Source organism: Sinocyclocheilus anshuiensis, unplaced genomic scaffold (genome assembly GCF_001515605.1).
Source record: "Sinocyclocheilus anshuiensis isolate Anshui unplaced genomic scaffold, SAMN03320099.WGS_v1.1 scaffold129, whole genome shotgun sequence".
Taxonomy (NCBI): domain Eukaryota; kingdom Metazoa; phylum Chordata; class Actinopteri; order Cypriniformes; family Cyprinidae; genus Sinocyclocheilus; species Sinocyclocheilus anshuiensis.
The window spans coordinates 936,120-962,655 of NW_015537946.1; the positions used below are offsets into that span (position 1 = coordinate 936,120).

The window sequence follows — 26,536 nt, forward strand, 5'->3', positions numbered from 1 at the left end:
GGAAATTATCTTGCTGCTCAACATTCAAATACTTGGCTAGTGCTTGCTGTAGCAGTTGCAGTGCATTTCAGAAACCCTCCACCTTCCCCAGCTCCACCTCTATAGATCTGCTATGAGTTAATTTCATGTAGGTTATATATGGGGGTAATTTCATATGTTATATGTGCAGCAGCAGTATTTCTATGAAGGTAAAAGTGTAGCAAAGCTGAAGAGCTTGTTTATTTGAATGTGAGAACTTGTCATATATTCATATTTGTAAGTTGAAATTTACACTCACAGCTCTAATGTGAAAAGCTGAATCTATTGATTTGCACACACAGACAACAATCAAAACACCCGTGTTTTGAATTTTAAGTTGCAGATTAATAACTACAAATGTGTAAAATTACATATTTACTTTTGCACTTTACTTCAGTTTCGCTGCACAACCACAAGTCAGCACTTACAGCCTCTCAGATCTGGGACTTTGACTTTTGCTTCTCCTTTCGCTTTTTCAGTGAGGAAATAGTGAGGAGAAAGATAGTCTTGAGTCGTGAGCAACTTGACCGACACTTCTTCTAAGGGTTCAAAGGGGGCATTGCATAAGCCCTCCAGAACCACAGCCAGGTCCCATGAGGGCACCTTAGTGCGCTGTACTGGCCTCAGCCTCAGGGTGCCACGGAGGAAACAAGTGATAAGTGGGTGTCTTCCCAATGATTGACCACCCAGAAGGGCGTGGTAAGCAGCTAAGGCCGCCACGTATACCTTCAGAGTGGAGATGATTATGAAGGTGTCATGTCAGTCTTATGCACACCCCTTCAAGTAAAGTGTTACCCCTTATTTTTTCCACAACAAATGGCCAAGCAAGCGCAGAAACTGACAAGATACACGATACAGAACGAGACCAAACGCGATATCAGCACGTCTCCACACAGTAAACAAAACTGCTCTGCAATATATAGGATAAGCATATGAAATATGTTGCACTGTTTGTCTACCAGATAATACTTGAATGCCAAGATGAATAGTGGCTTAAAATCCTGTAAAAGCTAATTTGGCTAATTTGAGAGTTTTACTGATACATTTGCATAAAAAGAATTTCTTTCTGCACGGCAAGTCGCGCTGACTGGCATCAACCAATAAAATGACTTAATTCGCACCCCAGCCCCACCCCCCGGTTCTCAAATTCAGAACACAGGTGTTTTGATTGTTTTCTGTGTGTGCAAATCATTCAGCTTTTCACATCAGAGCTGTGAGTGTAAATTTCAATTTACAAATACGAATATTAATATGACAAGTTCTCACATTCAAATCAACAAGCTCTCAAGCTTTGCTACTATTTTACCTTCATATATTTCCTACAAGCATGTCTGTGGATGTATTGGCAGCAGCAAGTCTCGGTACTTGCTCTGCCGCAGCAGCAGCAGCGTAGCAGATCAATTCTGCCAAGACCAAACACAATAACACTGTCATGTATTACCATGCTAAACTCTCAGAGAGTTGTCAAGACAGAACTTTTATATCGTCACTGAACTAAAGCAACCCTTTATTCTCTGTTAAAGGATAGATTGCAATTAGATGTGTAAGCCTGAATGAAAGCATTTTCAGTTCGATTGATATTTGTTTGTATGGTGCTTTTCACAATACATATCCAAATAAGTTTTGCAGACTTATTTTAGCTCCATCCAAACTCCACTGAGTGAGCTAAAGGTAACAGTGGTAATGAAAGAGAGAGAGAGAGAGAGAGAGAGAGAGAGAGAGAGAGAGAGAGAGAGAGAGAGAGAGAGATTTAGCTCCATCCAAACTCCACTGAGTGAGCTAAAGGTAACAGTGGTAGAGAGAGAGAGAGAGAGAGAGAGAGAGAGATTGTCAGAGAATGTGATTCATCATATAATATATAGTTAAATATTGTCTTAAATATAGTTCCAACAGTAATAATGTCCTATTAAAATGTGTAAAAACCATCTCAATAAATGAATTGTTGAATAAATTTAACAAATTTAATCAAATTTATTCAAAACAAATAAATTGTACAGCACGCTGTGTTGTACACCTGATGTGACCTTCTGTTCCCAGTGTGATGAATGAACTAGTATATCAGATTGCAATTTTTTTACATTTTCTTTTTGACACATAATTTTAACTACAAGACAATTCTACACAAAATTGAATTAAAAATGTTAAAATACATGCATTTGCAGTTTTATTTCCAAGATGGGCACCCAAAATGAGTATCACTCACTACTTCAATATATTGAGGTCTTTTGACTATTTTTACCATTTTAACTAAAAATAGCTTTTTGGCTTTTGACCGTTTTAGCGTACTGCTATGTGATTTTATTTATTTTTTTATCCTTGCATAATGTGTACTGTTTCACATATACAATCACTTTTTTTTGTTTGTTTGTTCTTTTTTGATCAATTGTCAAGGGTGATTATAATAGCTCTTACACTGTAGTCTTTTTTTTTTTTTTTTTTTTTTTACTTTTTTATGCTACAAACTATAACAATTTTTTATTATTATGCTTCAAACTATTTTACATCAATACAGCAAGGGAGTGAAAATAAAATAAAATAAAATAAAATAAAAATAAAAATAATTATAAACATATTAGAGACTTCTCGGTCTATAATATCTTAATTCTTTTATTTTCTTTTAGTTAGAGAAATGGTCTTTAGCTTTCCTTATAGGCTACTAGGCTACTCAAATTAACAGATACATAGTTTTCTATTTCTTTGCAAATTTACAGAGAAAATTGTACCTTTACGTAGGCTATATGAAATTTAACTAGAGTTATAAGATAACGCTTCATTTTAATTTTGTTATCGTAAAGGGAGGAGTCTATTCATGTCGGGACTGTATACTGGCACTTGAGTTTGTCGCTCTTGTCCAGAAGTAGAGCAGAGCAAGACTTTCGTAAGTTCTGAAAAATCTTATTAAAATAAATGGACTGCAAAGAAAATGCCCTCAACAACCAGCGAAAACATGAATTGGCTCAACGGAAAACAATGGTTTTATTGCTAGCTTGCAAATCCGAAATTTTTCACAACGTTGATTTGGTTTGACCTAGTACTACTTCAGTGTTTAAGGCTATATGTGACATTTTTAGGATGCACAATAGCTGTAATGAGTTGCTTTTGTAATAGCTACTGACAGAATGTAGCCCAGTGTCAGAAGGTTATTGTTGTACCCACATTTCAATGTCATTTGAATGTAATTACATGGAAATTTGGCAACCAAATGTGAAATGTTAATGTCCGTTTTGAAGAATGGAAAAATGTCTGGCTCTCGCCTAGACGGAAAGCTTTTGAAATACCGTCTCCGTTTTAGATTCAGAATTCATAGACCTTGACCCCATCAGTCTGTGGCTCACACACACAAGCCTGCTGGGAAGGGGGAATTACACAACTGCAAAAGACTTCCTGAAGAAGAAAAACACTCAAACAGCCAGTTTCAGAGGGAACGGAGTGTACGCAGACTGACAGAGATGGAGGAGAGAGAGAAACAGTGGGATAAAAAAATTGAAAGTAAGAAAAAGAGAGAAAATGTCAGGGAGATTATGCAGTGTAGATAAATAGGAACACAGGTGGGGAGGTAGGCGTTTGGGCTTTATGAGAATTCTTGACTGACAGCTTTAGTTAGATTTGAGGTGAGGGCTTACTCTTGTATGAACGGTGCCCAGAGCGGTGTGGAGGCACAGCGGGACATGACAGAATATTGAACTAGATCCAGACACGAACCAAGACTCTAGATCATGACTGTGATCTCTCCCCCTAGCCACTGTTCTCTGCATGGCTTCTGTAATAGGAGAAGCCTTGCTCCTTTCAACAGCTGCCATTTTCACAACCTGCTGCAAGTCGCCCGAAATAAAGGTCCCTCATAATAGATGAACCTCTGAGCAGATGTGATACAAGGGTTACAACCTGCACTAGATCACACATTGTCTCACAGAGCCAGATTTTTGACATCGACACAAAGCCTTGTCTATTTTGCAGCTTCATTTGACCAAGAACCACTGATTAACATGGAAAAGTGACTGACCAGGATTTGTGGTAGGATGGGTGAATATGAAATCCGTGATGACATAACATAATAGTGCAGCAGTCCTGGTTCATGAATGACAGCAAATATATTTGTGGAAATGCATGTAGATTTTATCATCATAGTTTGTGTTCATCCAAAAAATAAATAAATAATAATTTAAATAAATATGAGGAGTTCAGTAGAAGTTAAGCTGAAGTTAACAAAAAAAAAAGTAATGGAAGTAAAATTGGGCCAATTTTTGGAGGATTTAAGGGCAGAAATTTGAATCGTATATGTTTATAAAACCACCTACATTAATAATTTGTTTAAAAAAATGAGTATTTATTCTATAAAAAAATGCATGAGTAAGCATTTTATTATTTATGGATTGGCCCTATTCCTTTGTAAGTCATTTGATGTATGGTAATCAACTTTAGATCATTGTTTCATTTGAAGACAAGCATGCGGTTGATATTTTATGTAATGATTGTATAGATATTATTGTGGGTTGTGACATTTATTGTTTGTTAACTGTTTTATGGGTTTTATTTAAGGTGTCCTTCAGTGTCATGTTAGGCGCCCATAAATAAAATGTATTATTATTATTATTATTATTATTATTATTATCATCATCATTGTGTTGTTGACTGAGCTCAACTTGTGTTGAATACTCCTTTAACATATATGACTGAAAAAAAAACAACAACAACAACAACAAAAAACTTCTGTTTATGGATATATATAATGCCCAATTGTTAAAAAATCAACTCCTGCTTTATTAATTTGCATGAGCTGTCTGCATTGTTTTTGCACCTGGTACCCTATGAATTATGCAAATATGAGTGCTAGGTTATGAAGAATCCAGCAGACTACCACTGTCGGGTGCACTTTGCTGGGACTGTGCAGTATCACTTCACCAATGCAAACCAAGCACCTGAACTGCTCTCTTAAAGGCCTAAAGGGTGCTTGACTGCACTGCGCATCTGGATATGTACCTGTTTTAAACATTTGATGAATTACTGCAAAAATGCTTAGAGCAAATGTATACAAACGTTAATTGTGCCACTCAAAAAGTGACTGGAAAAGCTCCTGGCAAAAACTTATGTGAATAAGGCACTTTCTGTAATAAACCAGATTTCCTTTGCATATTATAACTGCTGGTTTTCTGCCAGTTTTTGGCTTTTGTGTGCAATATGCAACAAACGATCATTGAAAGGGCTGTGGGTTGTCCATTTGAGGCTGAGAATAGATTATGCGTAATCATTCAGTAAATGACTGCCAACTTTGAGACTGGAAAAGAATGGTTGACGGCACATGCATCAATGTTTAAATCGAATCTTGTGATCTCTTCTATAGGTTAAGTTCTGGGTATGTGGATCTTCAAATGGAGTGCTATCTCTCTGGATTCTAGAGAACAGCACAGGTCCTGAGGGTCAGCGGAGTCTCTGGAACTCAACAAGCGAAGCTAATATGGCGAAAGGGTGGAAACTCATTACCCTACCACTCTTCGGTTTGGTGGATCTGTAAGTCTAGTCACAACCATCAAATTTATGCTGAACGTGGTCTGAGTATGCACTTGATTTGAAACTTAACAATGGCATAATCAGATAAACAATTGCAGGAATTTTTCCACTAAGAATTCATGCAAATTCAAGTTTCAGATGCATACGCAAGAAGTTTTCGCTCACCATTGTGCAAACTGTAGTCATTTACATTTGGTTTCACACAAACCCACACATTTTATTTGCACTGGTGCCATGTCCCTGTCTATGGTCCCGGCACAGCACTGCACATCCCGTGCTCACCTTATCACTCTATCCAGAAGTAAAAAAATAAAAAATAAAAAATCAATGAGGAGGCTCATCATTCATCCACACTTTCCCTCCAATTCGAAACAGTTCTTGACTTGTAAGAGTAAGGAGGGCAGAAGAAAAAGGCTTTTACATCTCTACATGTTTGATTGGAATCTCATCTAACCCTCCCAAAACCCCCACAATTCCCCACGCCCCAACCTCCGCTCTTGTTATCCGGAGCCTCGCTAATTCCAGTCCCCAGAGGGCGATTAAAATTGCATTCCTGGCCTCCTTCCTTTTCTTGCTGTAGTCCAATTTTTTTAGATTTATTCAACACTTCACAGTATAGCTGCATGCCCTATGACCCAAAGAGCCAATTCTGACCCATTTATTGTTATGAGAAATATTAGTTAATAAAGGGGGAGGGGTTTTAAATCCCAGGGATTTAATCAAAATAATGTAGCATTAGGAATTTGATGGGTTCTACTGTAGTGTAGCGAATCAGCTCATGGGGAAATATGAATAAGTAATCATAACTAGTTATAATTAATTATAAATATTTAGATCCGCTGTAGATATTTACTTGACCTCTCAGGGTCAACTGTTTGTCAATTCTAAGAACGTTAATTTCCTGGTTAAGGTAAATAACTTTGTTACTGTACAGTTCTACAGAGAGCCTGTAGCATAAATCGGCATGATTAAGGGACTCCAGTTATGAGCAAACAATGAACAACGTCAAGTGTTATACAAGTAAGGCTTTATTAACTACATAAACACTTAAACTAGTCTAACATACTACATAAACACTTAAACTGGTCTGACATACACATACACACACACACACACACATACGGTTGGTATAGGAAAGGGTTAAAGCTTAACGCAGTAGAGAGAAGAGAAGTGCTGATATTTCCTCTAGTGCAGGAATTGCATTTGCTGTGGATAACTTTACTCTGAGCATGGAATGCTTCCTTGAAAGTAAGTATCACAGCTTTTCCTTATTCATTATCTACCATTTTCTATCCTGATATGTGAGAAGTAACCATTTTAATAAGAAATAATTAATGTAAGCGTTAACCATCCACTCGTTGTTTTAGTGGCTGGTAGTTTTGTTTGGACTACATGTAAATGCACATGTATATGAAAATGAATTGAAATTGGTGAATTGTGAAAATGAATTGGCTTGCAATGTTTAAGGTTTGTATACAGGACTTTCCGAATGTTCTGCTGAGGCTGGAATAAACTCTTTGTACAGCGATTCTGACATGTTAAATCAATTGCTAGGTCAATGATGACACAAGAATGACAAGACCTTTAAGCCAGTGCTAAGAGGACATTGATAAGAAAAGCATCCTCTTGTGTTCCACATTTTGATTGTGCACGAAACTGTGAGGCGTCTGAGAGGGCTCTTTAGAGGGATTTGAAGGAGATCAGCATAGGATATTGCGCAGCTGGGAAAAGAACAGGAATTGGAATCATTAATGCAAACCTCTAGGATTAAACAGGATAAGATAATTTATTTGTAATCCTTATGGTGTCTCACTTTTTTCTTTGAAAGAACCAATGCGTTTGCTTCAGCGTTTGGCAGATCGAATCAACTTGGCACTGACTCATATATTTGCCCTTGTAGACCCTGGCAAGAGTGCGAGGAAAAAGTGGTTTACTTTCCAGAAGGAGTGCATAGGGCTTTACAGTTGTTTGTTGTGCTGTTTAAAACATATTAATTTATAATTCCAGTTTGTTTTAGCTTTCAATAATGTATCCTTGCATTAAGGACCAGTAATAAACAGCAAAGCAGACAGCTTAACCTGAACATACATTAATAATATGCGCAGGGAATATTCTCTCTTGATGGCTGGGACTTTAATCCTCACAGTGTGATGACTTTAGGGCATCATTAGACACGATGAGATATATATCTTTATAAGATCTGAGCGCTTCACAAAACGTCCTAATCTCTCTCCGTTGGCATGAGAGAGAGTGCCACTGATGTTGAATGGCTCACTTGCTCCATTAAATATTTGCCCAGCAATTTGTATCTGACGCCATTTTCTGCCACACATTGATTTGATACGGCAGCACTGTGGCTGCCATTTATTCCATCCTCTCTGCCATTTCCCTTTCCGATGACACTTCGGAATGTGTAGAGTTATACATTATGCCCTCATTCCCTGCCTAAATTAAATATTATAGTTATACATCATCACACTAGGGTTGGCGGTCTAAGCATCCAGCATTGTTTCCAAGGGTAAGCATTGTGCATCGTTGACATGACTGATTTGTTTAAAATGTAATTGTTTAAAATTTGGTGCATGCTACATAATATGGGGACAAGGCCCGTAGGATAGAAAAAACACAGAAGATCAGTTGTTTTTCCTACAGCAATGAGATAGAATGGATGAATCTTAGATTTTTTTTTCTCCAGAGGAAAAAAAAAATGCTGAAGTAATGTGACATCAGCCTCCTTCAGTTACAGGATAAATTTAATCTCGGTGTCATAAACTATGCTCAGATTGCCAACGATACCAAAATGAGGAATTAAAGGGATTTTGGTAAACACATTACCGTAAGCTTGTATTTGTTAGCTTTAGTTAATGCAATGGCTATCATCAAGTAACAAATTATAATACTATCACAGCATTCATTACTCTTAGTTAATGTTAATTTTTGTGTATAAATGTTTATTGTTGTTGTATAACTTAACATTATTTAATGTACTGTGAATGATCATGAATTAACAATGAATGAAAGTAGATTATAATTAAGATTCTCCTAGAGAGTCATCCTTGTTAATTCAGTTTTTTAACAAATTAAAAGTTATTCTAGTCTTAGTGAGATTGTAATATAAACACCTACATTTCCACCATTGTCAACATTTTTAAACTATAAAGAAAAACAAACTATTTGTAAACTAAAATAGAAATAAAATCAACATGGGAAAAAAAACATAATAATAATAAGTTAAATAAAACGGCTAAACAACTACTTACTACTAAATATCCAAATATTCTACTAAGCAGAAACCACTTATTCAAAGTTAATGCTTAATAAAATACCTAAAACTTACTAATTCATTAAAATTCTGTAACAAATGCAGAAATGCTCAACATGTCTGAATGTTGAAATTAAAATCTGGAGGACAGTGGCCTTGAAGCCTGGAGGACTGGAGCTGAAAAGCCCTGGTTTTGTGGTTAAAGCTCAGAGCTGGTAAGCAGAAGGCTGCTTTTATCCCCACAAATCACAAGCTATGATCTATTAACATTGTTTCATGGTGCAAGGCTCTTAACCCCAGATGGCTCCAGTAGGACTACCACTGTGATGAGGTTGTGGTAACATTCTACTGCAAAAAACTCCACAAACCAATTTTGCTGTGGGCGTGGCCTCTGTCATGTGGTGATAATTAGATTGAACAGTTCTATTGTTGTGTGTCTTTCCTGTAAGGGCCGTAACTTCATCTCACTCTTCTCCAATTGAAGCAGATGGCATTGGATTCGCTATGTGGGTGTTTACCTCTATTTCCTGGCTTTGGTATGGTGGCAGACTCTCTTATCCTGTTTTTATTAGTTTCCTCTTCGGAACAGGCAGCCATATCAATAATAAAATCTGCATAGCCTACCCAGAGCGGCAGCCTGTGATGGAACAGTAAAAAAAAAAAAAAAGCTGCCAGGAAAATCATATTAGTGTTTTTTTTTTATTTATTTTTTTACGATTTTATACCCAGACTCTGTCATTCTACGACTCTACCTGTGGTGCCCAAACCTCATAAAATCACCCAGTGCTGCATTTATGACAATGCCAGCTGCTCAGCGATGGTTTGGTGTTTCCCTAACGAGCGACTTGGAATACCCTGCTTTCTCAGCAACATGAGTGGAACTCTCCGATGTATCTCACAGGGATTATATGTGCCAGAGATGCCATTTGAATGGAGATATTGGAATACTGAATTGTAGACAAAGGGAGATAAAGAATGTCCAAAGTTCAGATTGAATCTTAAACCATGCAACGCTTCAGTTTGACCTACTGTCTGCGAAGAGTCACCAACATAGTTCAAGAAAATTTGTCAATGTTTTTTCATGTGCTGCATGTTGTGTGTTTAAGTTCCCTTTATTTATTTCCATCCCAGTTTTAGCAGCCCCAAAAGATTTGCTACTGGCAATACATCCTCAGATAAACAGCTGTGGACATGTAAGATGTAGTGCGTGTAGAATGGAGCTGGGGGAAATGGAGGTCTTGCTTACAGCAAACATAGAACCAAACAACTTAAATGAGAGGCAGCAAGCTCATTGACTGTAGATGTAACAGAGACCAATCAGGACCATCAGCCTGCACCATCAAGAGATTCATGATTTAACTAAATGTAACATAATTTATAACTGCTTTTTCATTTGGTAGAGTGAACATGATGAAAACTGACCTCATACATTAATATTTAAAGGTGACACTTTGTTGTTTGATATTTTGTCATACAATGCAATGAAATCCATATATTTTTTAAAGTGTGGCTTAAGTTTTCAAGCTTACAGATGTAGCTGCAATTTCCATGTATTCTTGCCTATTATTGTCTCAAAAGAATTTTACAAGTTTGCACGTGTTTGATTTATCGTTCTCCCTGCAGCTCTCCAATAAGTACTGCTATGTAGACTACAAAGCACGCATATACAAGTCCTCATCTGACATCCCCCTTAATAGAAACTGACAGTGGGCAGGAAACAGCTCTGACTTCCAGCTTCATCTGAATTCATTCAGACCTTCAGGGTATATATGAGATAAGAATACTAACACAAAACGGAGCTGTGTCCTAGCACAGCCTTAACACATTGAGCCTTGGTTCTGATGTAAGGAACACAAGTTTGAGTCTGACTTGCATCATTTCCTAATCGAATTAGCCCCATTATTTCCTGTCCATTCTTTACTCTCACTATCAATAAAAGTGACATCAGTACAGCCCACACACTATTTCAAATGGGCTCTATGCTATATCAACCTGTGTGTGCAGATGAGTAAAATGAAGAGATGGCAGCAAATACAGACATTTTTAGACAATTTCGGAAAGATTACCTACTTTTTTATATTTAAAGTTTTTTTTTTTTTTTTTTCCAGAGTAAGGTCTTAAGGTCATTCTAGGATTTGGATTATCGTAGACCTACCATGCAAATATCGCAGCTGGCCAGTAGGATATGGAGACATATTGGAGTATTTGAAGAGTGATGACTAAACAGTTTTATGATTGTCCTGGCAGATAAAAAAAAAAAAAACTGCTGAGTGACAGTTCTCCCTGGATCAAAGGATTACAATTCTTCCATAGTTCAAGAAATCTTGTCTTTGACCACCAGCCAAAGTTGTCTACTGCAGTGTGTGCTGCTGCAGTCAAACCACTCATAACTTGCCATCCATAGTGGAATTAAAAATACATGAATAGTCAGAGACATCACATGGCCTAGTGGTTACAACACATTAATGTTATAGGTAATGCATTACAAGTAGCGTATTATGTCCATTTTTTAAAGTAAAATGTAGAATGTCACTTTTTAAATGTATACTCTATGCTTCATTTGAAAACACATAAGCGGCGTGCATTATTCTATTTATCTCATTTATGCATTGACAAATCCAACTGAAAAACCTCGCCCTTCCCTAAGACAGTCACATCACATATGACACCGTGTCTAGACTGCAAATGAGCAGTGCAAAACAAAAGAATGACGTTATAATCAACAAAAATCAATGAACTACACTACAAGTGGTTCGATTTCTATATAGGATGACTGCCTGCCAAGTATAGCACTGTCATCTGGAACAGTTTATTTCATAAAAAGTAACAATTGTGTGTATTGTACAGAGCATTTTATGATATTTTTCTCACCATGATTTTTGGTCCTCCCTTTTCAATTAATATAGATAAAAATGGCAACTACATATATACATACATGCTCATTAGCACACATTTCTAATCAGCCAATCACATGGCAGCAGCTCAGTGATTTAGGCTTGTACACATGGTCTAGATGATCTGCTGAAGCATCAGAAGAAAGGTGGAAGAAAGTTGATTTAAATTACTTTGAATGTGGCATGGTTATTGGTGCTGGTCTGAGTATTTCACAAACTGATGAACTACTGGGATTTTCACGAGCAACCATCTCTAGGGTTTACAGAGAATGGTCTGAAAACGAGGAAATATCCAGTGAGCGGCAGTTCTGTGGGTGAAAATGCCTTGTTGATGCCAGAGGACAGAGGAGGATGGTCAGACTGGTTCGAGCTGATAGAAAGGCAACAGTAACTCAAATAACCACTTGTTACAATCGAGTGGTTGTAACAGATGGGCTACAGCAGAAGACCACCACTCTGGGTGCCACTCTTGTCAGCTAAGAACGGGACACTGAGGCTACAATTCACACAGGCTCAGCAAAACTGTACAATAGAAGATTGGAAAAATGTTGCCTGGCCTGATGAAACCCGATTTCTGCTGAGACATTCGGATTGTGGGGTCAGAATGTGGCATAACCAACATGAAAGCCTGGATCTATTCTGCCTCGTATCAGGCTGCTGGTGGTGTTGTAATGGTGTGGGGAGTATTTTTAGTACGTTTTACCAACTATGCAATATTGAAATGCCACAGTCTACCTGAGTATTGTTGCTGACCATGTCCATCCCTTTATGACCACAGTTTACCCATCTTATAATGGTGACTTCCAGCAGGATAATGGGCCATGGCACAAAGTTCAGATCATCTCAAACTGGTTTCTTGAACATGATGACAAAGAGCACACTATACTTTCCTTCACAGTCACAGATCTCAGTCCAGCAGAGCACCTTTGCGATGTGGTGTAATCTGGGATATTCGCATTATGGATGTTCAGCCAACAAATCTACAAAATCTGCATGATGCTGTCAGGTCAATATGGACCAAAATCTCTGAGGGATGTTTCCAACATCTTGTTAAATCTACGCTGTAAAGAATTAAGGCAGTTCCGAAGGCAAAAGGGCTTCCAACCAGTACTATCAAGGTGTACCTAAATAATGCATTTTTGTAATTTTTAAACACAACTTCTTAAGTAACTACTGAATTATTTGATTTAGTCTGTTAATTGTGAAAGATAAAACGTTTTTCTAATTTTTGCATGAGACGCAAGGCAGGGTGTCTCAGAGATATGATTTTAACAGATCAAATTCCTTCTTGATTCCTAAAATGGGACGACAGATAATAAACCTTCAACAGGGTGCATCATGGGAAGGCGCTTGCAACAGGGAGTCCAGATTGTGATGAATGATGCCAACTCGGTGTGGTGCGGGAGTTTTGTGGGAGTAGATGAGTATTTTTAAAGCGATGATTAAGGGATGGCGATCATGAGAGGTAGCATTTTTCACAGTATTGTCTGAGCAGCTACTTTTGGGGGAACAGGATGATTTGTCTTCACAGTGAGTTGACAATTGGAACAATGCAGAAGCTCGTGTGGCTTGTCATAGTAATTAAGAAATATGAACTAAACTCTTGACACCACTGGTGGTGGTTATCTACTTTTGTGAAGTTGTGGTAGTCAGTGTTTTATGTCCGATAAGTACAAGTATAACATATTTCGTAATTAAAATAAAACTGTCTAGAAACTCTTAGAAGACAAATGCTTAAATATTTGTTTCTGTCAGATATTTTATCCCTCTGAGATTTTGAAGAATTCTTTGAATTCCTAACCCATGACAGTATGCATTAATTTTCAATAATGCAATGATCTCAGTAATTCTGCTTATACCATGGTCAACACATGTATGTGTTTTTCAGGTTTTCTGAACCTTGTGCCACCAATAAAATATCTTCTTTAAAGCAGCCCAAAACTGAAAATTGATTTGCCAATGTTATGTGTTTAACAATCCTGGACTACTTCATAGCTGCACAATCAACACCGCAGCCCAGAATCAAGAACTGGACAATGCAATTGGTATAAAATTATATAGACAATGCATGTTTTACCCAAACTGCTCTATATTCTGCATGTTTAAGCTCCAAGAGGGACAATGAAAATTGTATGATGGGAGGTGATGGAGATGTCAAATCCAGTCAAAGAGTGAAAAAAAGCAGAAAAATCCTCATGAAATGCAAAGGCATCAGACTTAGATGTTACAGCTTTGCCAATTAAAATAAAAATGATAGATAGCCATAAATGCTTGATGCATTAGCAATTATCACTAAAGGTTATATTTTATTTGTATATCAAATTTTTGGTCCATTGTGACGTGCATTTTTAAGTAGTGACTAAGTGACATGGAATTTTCCCTGTTGAGTAATGCATATCAAGATTTCGAGGTCAAGTGTTCACCCATTTGAGACTGCTACATCATCAGCAAGCAACCTTATTAGCATACCATTAACATTTGAAAGCTATGCAAACAGTTGAGCCATTTTTCAGTGCATGTCTCATTTATTCAAACAATTCTCAAGACAAAGATATGGACACCATTACCAGCTTTAGAACGGATATTGTCATGAAATATATGATCTAAAAAAACTTTTTATTGAGCCAAAATACAGCTATTATCTATAGGCTTACAGAAACTGTGTTTTAACAATGCCTGCAACCTTTTCTCTAGCTGCAGGAGTATTGCTGGACCACAACAATGTATTGTGTCTTTTCTCTCATCTTCAGCCAATGGAGAATTTCCTCCGGTGGCTCCCACAAACCCCACACAAGTGCTGTTCACACCAAGCAATGAGAACATCAAGACCACTACAGCACTCTATGGAGGGCCTGGAGCGTCTACAGAATGTGAGTTTTAACTACTTTCATGTGTTTGAGCTGTTTGTCGTTTTTTGAGTCATTTCTAACTTTTATCTAGCTTGTTCTGACTGAAATTTGCCCCCAATTTGATTGCAGGTCTGAAGTCTGGTGCAGACCACAGTTATTCTTGCTGTTGTATTGAAACGATACAGTAGACGAGCACCAAAACAAACAAAATTTTAGTAATTGTTCAATGGTTTGTTTTAAACTAGTCTCTTACGCCTATCCAACCCAGTAAGTCAAGAGGCAGCTGTCTGATTGACATGTAGGGTTGCAAAAAGGTGAAAAATTTCCAGTAAATTTTGGAAATATTCCAGAAATTTTGGAAACTTTCCAGGATTTGTTTTGAATATTCCAGGGATTTTTGGAATGTTTCCGGAAAATGTCCACCCCTTTGCAACCCTATTGACATCCGAGAAATTACACTGTGGAGAAATGAACCGAATATATACAAGAGTAAAGTGTACACCAATTACATACTGCATGTTAACGTGATTTAAAAAAAAATGGTTTTCTGTTGTTCATGTAAATGAATTATAATAATTTGTTTATCCAAAATAATTGCAATAGAAAATCAACATACAAAGCAAAATAAAAATAAAAAGTTGAACATTTTTCAAAAATATAATAACCTAGGTGTCAACCTATTGTTCTTGGGATAATGCTAATTGAAACACACGCCAATCAGTTTCTCAAATAATGCTAAATACATATTTTGACAACACAGATGCCAGATCTAAACAACACTCCTAATTCCAAAAATGGTAGCACCATGCTTTATAAAAACTCTGGAATCTTTGTTTTCACAGCAAGTTATGAGTTATGCACTGCAAACATCAGAGCACCTAATTCAAAGTCCAGACGACGTAATTCCTTCTGAGCATACTGAAATTGTTGAAATGCTTGAGTACACCAAATATGTTGGACTTCTAATGGATACAGAAGATGAATGCTTATGAACAGAGGCTCAGATACTGTCTCTCTCCCTCTCTCTCTCTCTCTCTGTCATGGAAGTGCACTGCAGAGAAAAGAAAGTGTGCCATCTACTGGGCTATTGCCGCACCATTTTCTTCAAATCAAACACTGTTGAAAGGCCGGTTATATAATCTACGGGTGCTTTCACACTACAGCTTTTGGTGTATATCTGAGTCAGTATGACTTCAGAGTTCAGGTGGTTTGGTTGGTGGTCTGCTTGAAATCGCCTCTGGAACACAAGTCATGTCATAATCTGTACTAAATAGTGGAAGTGCTACTGAAGACAAATAATTTGCATCTTCACATTTATTATAGTATAGTGAATTTCTCATAGCTGCTCATCTCAAATTGCTTTCAAAAACAGCTCGCATTCTTCCAGTCTCTTAAATGTGTTTGTGCAGGTGCCATTCTGTAATCAAATTAAATGTGAATAAGGCCTAAAACATACTCTGTCACGATACTATATCCAGAGTCGAAATTTCACATTAATGCTTTCAAATGATCAGAATTGCTCATAACGGATGTATTGTAAAACGTTGCTTCACATTAGCATGATTGTCTATTGAACATGCACAAATAATTTATAAAATCAGCCGTCTAGCACATGACCTTTGAAAATGTCCTACCAAATGCCATCAGCATTGGGAAGACTGATCTGCTTGCTCATAGAATATACAGGTGTTCCTCTTATGTTCATGCTCATTGGAGCATAGCCATTTATCAATACGGTGTGCTTGAGTGTTTGCGAAATGACTCCCACGCCATTTCGTCCTTAATAAATCTGAACGAGCAACTAATCTGCTATTCATCAAGACTCATTAGCAAGCTTCATTCACACAGGCCGTTCTCTGGTGTAGTTCAGCTGTGAACGGTAAAAAAAAAAAACACCGTCCAACTCTTCTCTGCAGAGTCTGAAAAGGCAAAAGGAGGAAGATTCAGTGCTGAATTTTCTATGAAACTGACTGTTTGACTTTTTCTTGCTAACACCTCATTGTTTTTATCATCTTGAACTTTGCAGCTCTGTAAACTGTTGCATGTGGTGGTGAGGGGGAGTATATGAGTCATTACAACTTGGGATACATTTCATGTTCATTGACGATAGTTTAATTTCTTTATTACCATTTTGCTCAGAATTTTTTTTCTCTCTCTTTTCCTTTTTCAGATGTGCTCGAAATTTGGTTGCGTTGAGGTCCCTTTAATTACTGTTTGCAATAGTGTTGGTTTATTAATTTATTTTTATTTTTAAGAAATTAATACTTTTAATTATGAAAGATGCATTAAATTAATCAAAAGTGACCGTACATAAATTTACACTTACAAAAAGAAAAATTTTGTTTTTGTTTTATACTTTCTATTCATCAAAGAATCCTATAGAAAAAAAAAAGAAAAAAAAAACTTTGCTAAGGAATAACTTAATTAAAATGTATTACAATTTTAAATTAACATTTACAAATTTTAATTAAATAGTATTTCATGACATTATTTGTTTTACTGTAGAGCATAAGAGACTTTTCTTTTAATAGTAATAATAATAATAATAATAATAATAATAATCTTACCAATCCCAAATTATATAGTCAGGCCAATTTACTGACCATTTGCAAACATGATTAGTGCATTGAGAGGTTACTAATCCAGTCATAGTTGAGTGGAACTCACATTTCATAATATTTTTCATGAACTATGAAAACACAACTTTGTGTCAGACATCAGACATTCATTGAATGGACTATGAATAGATTGTATTACTTGTTATGACCAAACTTTGTTAATTATAAATACACTTTCATCAACATTTTGATGAACAAATGTAATGGTGTCTGTGAAGTGTTTGGGATTTTTGAGTCTCAGCTTCAGTTATGAGTTTGTGGTATGATAATACACACCGTGCAACAGTTGAAAAGTATCAAAAGATGGCACATTTGCAGTGCTGTTATGCTGTGGTTAATGAAGCAATGGGGAAAAAATGCACTCAAGTCAAGACAAATAAGAACCTGTTAAAAGGGGTCATTGTTAGTTGCCCACAATTAAAATACAGAACCAATGCGGAGTCATGCCTGTGCTTAAACTGGCTATATTTTACAAATATTTAAACTGGCTATATTTTACAGCAGTTATGGCTCATCCAATCGCGTAATCTTCATTCAGTCACATAGTGTTACATAATATGTAACTGTTTTTACACTAAGGTCAGGCGTATGATTCATTAATGCAAGTTATAAATAATAAGTATAATTTACTGGATTGGGCATTACCACATGGTTATTTATTCTATACACACAATTTTTTTTCAGTTGGCTTTCCAGCAATAAGACGTACGTATATAAAAATATATCTTGGTCTTACCACCTATGTCTAGATTTAACCTGCCACTTCTGAGCTTTTCAAAACCACAACTGCAAGTATGTTGGCAAGTAAAGTTGAATAGGGGAGTTTGCTTTACGCTGACTCAAATCTTCAGCGCTGTAGAGAGAGGGAGCATGTTCTTCTGTCCAGCCTGGTCTCATGTTTATACGTAGGAATTAATACGTAACATTTACAAACACAAAACGTACATTTTTGTACGTTTTCATTAATGCTAAAACATACAATTTAGACGTATTTCGACATTTAAAATGTACAAATCGCTACGTATTTTTAGCTAAAAAACGTACAAATATTTAAACTGGCTATATTTTATAGCAGTTATGGCTCATCCAATCGCATAATCTTCAATCAGTCACATAGTGTTACATAATATGTAACTGTTTTTACACTAAGGTCAGGCGTATGATTCATTAATGCAAGTTATAAATAATAAGTATAATTTACTGGATTGGGCATTACCACATGGTTATTTATTCTATACACACCATTTTTTTCAGTTGGCTTTCCAGCAATAAGACGTACAGTATATAATAATATATCTTGGTCTTACCACCTATGTCTAGTTTTAACCTGCCATTTCTGAGCTGTTCAAAACCACAACTGCTCAAGACAGTTAATAATTAAACACAAATATGTTCGTCCAGACACACTCTAGTAAAGCTTTCTGAAGTTCTATTGTTTGTTTTGTTTAAACTCAAAAGGAAATCAAGCTGCACATCAATCTTCCCTTGATTCAGTCAATTGATATAGCTTTGAAAATGTTTTGATGTGTTTGATAAATTGTGCAACTATTGATTTTTTCTGTCATGTCTCTGCTTTTCCTCTTGCCATCTCTAATTTTACCTTCTATGTTCCTGCCCTCTCCCTGTCCCTCCTCCAGTATCGATTTCTCCCTTTGCCACCATGGCATCTCATTTTGGCAAGTAAAGTTGAATGGGGGAGTTTGCCTTATGCTGACTCAAATCTGCAGCGCTGTAGAGAGAGGGAGCATGTTCTTCTGTCAGATCAGCTCCCTCGGCCTTTGTCTCCTTCATTACTTCCTCTGACTTTGTCTGCGTGATTGCTTCTTCTGATGAGAAAAAAGAGATGGGCCGCTAACCTCATAATGCACGCCGCTCAGCTTCCGATGACTCAGCCATTTCCACCAATCAAACCTTCAAGAACTCTAATAAAAGGAAATTGTATAAGACTATAATTGGTGATATTTTTTCTGGTGCAAACCTCTCTTACAACTCAAACCTTCCTTTATCCCCAGATCTAATTACAGATCTCTGTAGGTTCCTGGCAAGGAAATAAACTTTTATCCGGATGTTTTATTTGCAGACTTGACTAGAATAACATCACTGCATGGAAAGAGGTCTGATATTTTTACACCTAAGAGACTTTGCATTTCTCACCTTGATCCCACTCTGTTCTGGTAATTAATATCAAAACAGGATTGGTTGCCCTTTGATTGGTTCCAACCTCCAATCTACCCTTGTGAAAGAGAAGTGAAAAATATGTTTATTGAATGTACACTTCAAGTGTATACTTCAAATCTTAAAAGTAGATGTTTTTAAAAACTTTACTTGCAGATTTTATTCATGAAATGAAAAGCCATCTAAGCATACTTAAAGACAGTACACTTTCATGACTTTTTCTGTACACACTTGAGTACAAAATGCACTTTGTAATAACATCAAATTTCCATAGTCTTTTGTCATATTTAAAAACAAAAAAAGTACACTTATTTTGACATGTTGACTCACATACTGAAGCACATGTAAAGTATTTGCTTGTGATTTTGTTATTTGATATTACATTTAGGGCCAGATTTACTAACAGCTTGCACCAGCACAGGATTTACCAAAGACACGCAGTGAAAAAAAAATTGCGATTAAAAAATGTGGACAGTTATGTATGTGGCTGACCTTACTGCATATGCATTTGTAGGAGTTTGCCTTTTTGAACTGAAATTTCTGAGAGGAGAGTATTAAAATGAATCATGCAAGGTGACTTACTAAGGTTTGCGCTAATCAGTTTCCTGATATTTGCACTATTATTTAACACCCCTAAAAAGCATGTCTTAACCCATTTTGCGACTGTATTGTTAGTAGATTACCCGCACCTGATTATCATCATCTCTGCTTGTTTGCGATTGAGTTGGTCATTATATAAATGAGCTGGCTGCGGCTGTGTTCTTTAATTTGTGTGCTGTCAGTGGATCAATAATAGAAATTTCCGCTCCCAATTTTAATTGCAATTGATTTTAATTGTCTCCTAAAAGTGTGTTAACATGCATCAAATTGTCAACAAAAAAAACACATCAAGTTTGCACTTGAAGGGATAATTCACCCAACAATGAAAATTCTGCCATGATTTTCTCACCCTGAGAAAACTTTTGAAACACCAATTAAGATATTTTAATGAAATTAGGTTTTTGTCCCTCCACTGAAAGTCCAAGTAAAACTTAAAAGATCCAAAAAGCTTAATAAGGCGCCATTATTTGTTTTAATTCAAGCACTTTAATCCAAGTGAAGAGATATTATTGCCTTGTGTGATAAACTTATTTAATTGTGGGTTTTATTTATATCAAATTAAGTCAAAACACATACATACATACACACGGTAAACACAGAAGTTTGTGCATGCATCACACACTAGACCAAACCTTGTTGATTTCCGTGTACCACACAAGTGTGCAGAAGCTTCTGTGTTTACCATTTGTGGTTTGCTCTATGCATGAGTGTTAACATGTGAATAAAAGCCTATCAATTAAATCTGTTCATCATATAAAGCAATTGTATTTCTTCACAAGACTTGAGTTAAATTGCTTGATGCATACGGATTCATTTTACATCGCTTTTATAACCTTTTTGAATTTTTTTGTAAGTTTTTGTTACCCAGACATTTATTAAAGTATATTATTTCCGTAAGAAGTACTCTTTTCAAAAGTATGCTAAAGTGTACTTCTTTTTTACTAGGCTATACAGCAAATGTCCACTGTTTTAGGACACTACAAACAAAGACAATAAATAGCGCATGAAGATGACATAGATCAGCCTTCAGTCTCTGTTGTAGCTTCTGAGGTGATAAAAATGTCAGAAAAATTAAATGTGGTGCAATATACCTGTAATACACTTTAACCTTTAGAATCCACTGGATGTGAGCCTAGTATATCTTACTGGAATGCTGTCAGTATTAGTGAAGTGAACTCAATCAGAACCTAATTCCTCTCATGAATAAGTGCATTTGACATTTAGCAATGAATTAACTCTTTGCATGGTGCTATTTTCAGGTAGGTGAAAGACACTCTACAGGTTTCCAGCTAAGAAGAGAAAAATCATAAATTGCCCATGGCTTTTTGACAGCCCAGCCAGCCAAACACGTCATATAGCATCTCTCCTTTTTTTTTTATAATACACCTGAAAGATTGCAGACTTGTTTTGACCACGTTTTACACCAAAACAATAGTGCTGATTTTGTTTTTCTCTCTGAATATGGAGAATTCTTATTTTACAAAGCTAATAGTACATTTGCTGTATGTGTGGGAATTTGTGTGTGTTTTCAGCTGTCAAGTGGATATTCCACACCTGCGGAGCAACAGGACAAGACGGTCCAACGCCGACTCAGTGCAGTAACTCTTACCGCAACACCAATGTCAATGTCACTGTGGGCACTAAGGGACCATTCAAGGGCATCCAGATGTGGCGGGTCCCAGAGACAAGGAAATACAGGTGCACGCACACACACACACATAATGTCCTGACCACCACAAGTCAAAATATCCTACTGTTGAGCGTCTAAGAGTTTAGTAGTTACTTTTTCGACCATGAAATGGGAAAACATTCTTCTTCGGCACAGTTGCTGCCTGTTATCAAGCCCGTCATGTCATTCAGGTAAATTGTTGTCTGTGGAGCAGAAGGAATGGGAAAACCCATTTCATCAGTTGCATTGCTTCAGTAGAACCCAGACTGATGATGACATTCACTTAGCAAAGTCTGTAAAGAAAACAGATTTTTTTTTTTCAGCTGCCTGCCTAGACAACATTTTAAGACATGCTTCTGACACAAATGCTGTTTCAGAAGGTAATATTATGCTGTCTGCTGAAATATCTCATTTGGCCAAATACTGAGACGGCATTGTAAGTAGCCTCTGTGTGGAAGAAAAAATTTAAATGCAGCTTAAACAATCCATCCAAGATGGTTGATGGAGTAGTGAGAAACACTGACTACAAATATAGTAAAATACCAATAAAAATATGTTTTGCATAACATGTCACTTTTTTATCATCTGAAGTGCATTTAACATCAAGCACATGCACAAAACACACACATTTGAATTTGTGCTGAATGTGAGAAGTACGTGAGGCAAGGTATATTTGTGTAGTGCACTCTTAGACTTCATTTTTTTTTAGACATTGTTTTTAAAACAAAAATTTAATTTTTTTGACTTTTTTTTTTCTCAGTGCAAATTTGTGGTATATAGTCAAGTGTAACTTGTTTTCTGGAAAGTATGGTAATTAAAATGGACTGTTTCACAAAATATTAATGTGTTATGCCATTTTAAAGTAAAAAAAAACAAAAAACTTTGTTAGCTTAGCAACATGCTAATATCAAAATATACTGGGACTGGTCCATCTCAATTAGGATGTTGCATGTAGGCAGTAAACTGCAGGGTAGCTTCCTAGGTTTAGGAACAGAGCTTTCATGTCATCCCTAGTTCTATGATGGTGTAGCTACTAAAAGTCAAGGATTGTAATTAGAAGATTGTTGGTTTGATCCCTGTAAAAAATGAGTGAAGGACCATTGCCATTGTGCTCTTGAGCAAAGCATTTAACCCCTGGTCACTCAAGGAAGATTGTCCCTGTAATAAGTGCACTATAAATTACTTCGGATGAAAGCAGCTGCTAAATGACTGCTTACGTATTTGTCTTGGATTTAGGATCACGGCGTACGGAGCAGCTGGCGGACGCAGTGTGCAGGCTGTCCACAAGTCACATGGGGTGTACATGACCGGAGACTTCCTGTTACAGAAGGATGAGCTGCTGTATATTCTAGTGGGACAGGAAGGAGAGGACGCTTGCCCTAATGTGAGTAATCCTTTCTACCAATACATCCCTGTGCTATTGTTTAAAAAAAAAATCTAGTTAAGCCTGAAAGGATCACATATGATATTTCATTTCATTTCATTGCATTGCATTTTATTTATTTATTCATTAATTTATCATTAATTAATTAATTAATTAATTCATTCATTCATGCATTCATTCTTTTTTTAAATTTTTTTGATCTTCCTTAGATGGTGCCTACTATGGACCGGATCTGCAGGGAACAACAAGGACCATCCATAAACAAGACCCAGCTTAAGGGAGGAGGTGGTGGAGGAGGAGGAGGCACCTATGTCTTCAAGGTAACACTATATAAAATGCATTTTAAATTGGATATTTCCAACATTTGTACATTTAAATATGTGTACATCTATTAGTTGGGATTATTTGGGATAGTTCACCCAAAAATGTAAATACTGTCATCAGAATTTTAAAGAATGTTGTTGACCAAACAGTTGACTGTAGCCATTGACTTCCACAGAAAAAAAATAAAAATCCTATGGATGTCAATGGCTGTCATCAACTGTTTGATCACCAACATTCTTCAAAATATCTTCTTTTGTGTTCAACAGAACAAAGAAACTCATGCATGTTTGGAACAACTTGATAGTAAGTAACTGATGAATAAAATGTTAACTCTTGGGTGAATTATCCCTCAGTTTTCCAGGTTCCATTTCACCAATAATAATTGATGAGAAAGCCCTCAAAGCCATAAATAGAAGGAAGGAATGGTCCATATGTACAGAATGAGGGTGGGCCAGTAAGCAATCACCCTGAGCACAGCAGAAACTACACAGTAACATGCTAACACCTTAGCATAGCAACACCCTGACAACCCCACAGTAGCATCATGGCACCTCACATTTCAGTGACATTCAGAAGTTTTACACTGTTAAAATAGTTTAATTGTTAATGTTTCCATTGGTTACAGGTGGTGAATGGAGTCCACATTCCGCTACTCATTGCTGCTGGAGGTGGAGGCCGTGGCTACAGCAGCCAATCAGAAACCCCAGAGGAAGTGATGGACAGGGATCCCAGCATCCCTGGCCGCAATGGAAAATCAGGCACTGCAGGTAACCTCAACAGTTGTGCAATAAATTACAGATTGACTGTATTATAAATCAATTAGGCAAATGTTTAGCGTTACTGAACTAGTGTGTATTACTCTTACTGGCAAACAGCTCACAATAGCAGTCAAGCAGAACATATTGAAAATAGGGAAGAAAAGTTTTTTTTTTTTTTTTACATGTGGATAGTTGTAACTATGTTCTTGTTTACCAGGATGTCAGGTTTGATTGAAATGCTGAAAAAAAAATGCTTCCCCCAGGCTTTTTTCCTTCCTGGACATGGACATAATAATTTTATTTTCTGCTAGGCTTCAAAATAGTCCTTTATTCAGTCTGAGATTGAATATGATTTTTGACGTGGTTTCTTCAAATTCTTTGTAGCATTGTCTGAATAAGACTGAGGCGGGAAATTAGTCTTGGATCTTGGATATTCTTGACATTTATTCAACAAAAAAGCCATGTGCTTGTAAGCTTTTTTGCTAACTGTTTGGAAGATGATAACAACAGTATGGTAATAATAGTGTGTTCTGCTTTCAAGACTACGCAATTGATGGCACATGTGTGTCTGTTCATCAAGTTTCTGCATGTCATTGTGTTGTGGGTGTTTTGGTTGTGTCCTGCCGAGCACTCAGTATGGCTTCTATCAGAGGCACTCTTTTCAAAGGCCAGCTCCCCTAATGTGCTCTATTTACAAAACCTTCACTCCTAATTCTATTCAATATGTTTCCATCATTTCCTTACTGATCCTTTCTGAACCTTACTGAACCTTACTGAACACCCTAGTAACCACCCTAAAAAAAAAAGCCCTCAGAACAGTCATCTAGCAATGATGAATCCATCGATCCTTCCTATCTTGCTTTCCTTGTTGGAAGTTGTCTCTAAAAAATGTCTACATTCAAAACTTGTTGAATGACCTAAGTGTTTTTGTTGTTTTTATTAGTATTTTTCCCCCCCCAGCAAAGCATGTGCTGCTAAGAAACCATTAGAGAGTTAGCAAAATGGGACAGCTTTGACATCTGAAATAATTTGCCACATTTTTATTTGAACATTTTCATGCTAAGCAACAGCACTGACCTGCTTTAGAGGAATCGGGATGTTCATATGAGACAATTTTTTTCTGGAGAAATCTCTGTGCCACTGCATTCATAGATCTGTTGGAGGATGGAGATAAAAAAAAAAAAAAGTTATATTGTCACCTGTTGTGAAATTAATTAGCCACGCAGAGAAACTGAAATGGAGCACAAGTGTCTTTTAATGCCATTTTTATGATCTGTGTGGCTTTGTGGATTTCAGGCGGTGGTGGAGGCTGGAATGACACTGCTCCTGTTCCTCAAGGGGGTAGACCACTCATTTTGGAAGGCCAGGGTGGAGAACCCTGTCAAGTCATGGGCTGGAAAACTCGAGGAGGTTTTGGAGGCGGTGGAGGGGCCTGCACGGCTGGTGGAGGAGGTGGAGGATACAGAGGTTAGACCGAATTTTAGCCTTGTTTATATTATATCTCTCTTTGTTTAAGTTTTGTTACATTTTGCTAATGTTTCTCACCTCCATGGCCATAGGGGGCAGTGCCTGGCACAATAATGATCCCAGAAAGGATGGAGATGATGGAACATCATTCATAAGTCCTGATGGGGAAATGTACCTGGAGCCACTCAAAGGTATAGAATACAGATTCTTTAGTCGTGTCCTAATTTATGTACTATACACCATGCACTTATCCTATGTCCTCTATAATCTAGTGTATGAAGTTTATACGATTATTTTGTCATCCAGCATCAGAGTCTGATAGCCCCTTCCATTCGGCTACATGGCATGAAATGTCAATGTGATTAGTAAATGTGTACACTTTTGATTTTCTGGTGAATCCAGGTATGCATATGCTGTCCATATTATATATGATGGAAGATTAAGATCAGTGTGTCCCAAATCATTGTACATTGATGATAATAAGTCAAAAGGGCCAGATGGTGTAGACTGCCTTTCTGTTTTGTATTTTCAAAGAACGTCTTGCATGCTTTTGTGCTGACATTGCACACAATCCCTTGCACTAAAAAAGAGGGTTTATATCAACTTTTTCAGTTGAAGAAGAATAGCAAGACATATTAGGCCAAAGCTACAGTATAGCTATTGCAGCTTTTAAATATATTGTAGCGAATCAGCTCACGGGGAAATATGAATAATTATTCGTAACTAGTTATAATTAATTATAAATATTTAGATCCGCTGTAAGTATTTACTTGACCTCTCAGGGTCAACTGTCTGTCAATTCTAAGAACGTTAATTTCCTGGTTAAGGGAAATAACTTTCTTACTGTACAATTCTACACAGAGCCTGTAGCATAAATCTGCATGATTAAGGGACAGTTATGAGCAAACAATGAACAACGTCAAGTGTGATACAAGTAAGACTTTATTAACTACATAAACACTTAAACTAGTCTAACATACTACATAAACACTTAAACTAGTCTAACATAC

General features: G+C 36.8%; 1 protein-coding gene across 1 annotated transcript in view; it reads left to right on the plus strand.

Moving 5' to 3' along the window:
• LOC107664136 (leukocyte tyrosine kinase receptor-like) overlaps nt 1-26,536 on the plus strand; it is a 76,575-nt gene that overhangs the window by 20,418 nt on the left and 29,621 nt on the right. Inside the window, exons 5-13 of the mRNA XM_016454598.1 lie at nt 5,360-5,526; nt 6,683-6,774; nt 14,433-14,552; nt 21,457-21,622; nt 22,830-22,977; nt 23,187-23,297; nt 23,927-24,068; nt 25,356-25,526; nt 25,619-25,717. Of these exons, the coding sequence (XP_016310084.1) occupies nt 5,360-5,526; nt 6,683-6,774; nt 14,433-14,552; nt 21,457-21,622; nt 22,830-22,977; nt 23,187-23,297; nt 23,927-24,068; nt 25,356-25,526; nt 25,619-25,717 (1,216 nt within the window). The remainder of the gene's footprint in view (nt 1-5,359; nt 5,527-6,682; nt 6,775-14,432; nt 14,553-21,456; nt 21,623-22,829; nt 22,978-23,186; nt 23,298-23,926; nt 24,069-25,355; nt 25,527-25,618; nt 25,718-26,536) is intronic.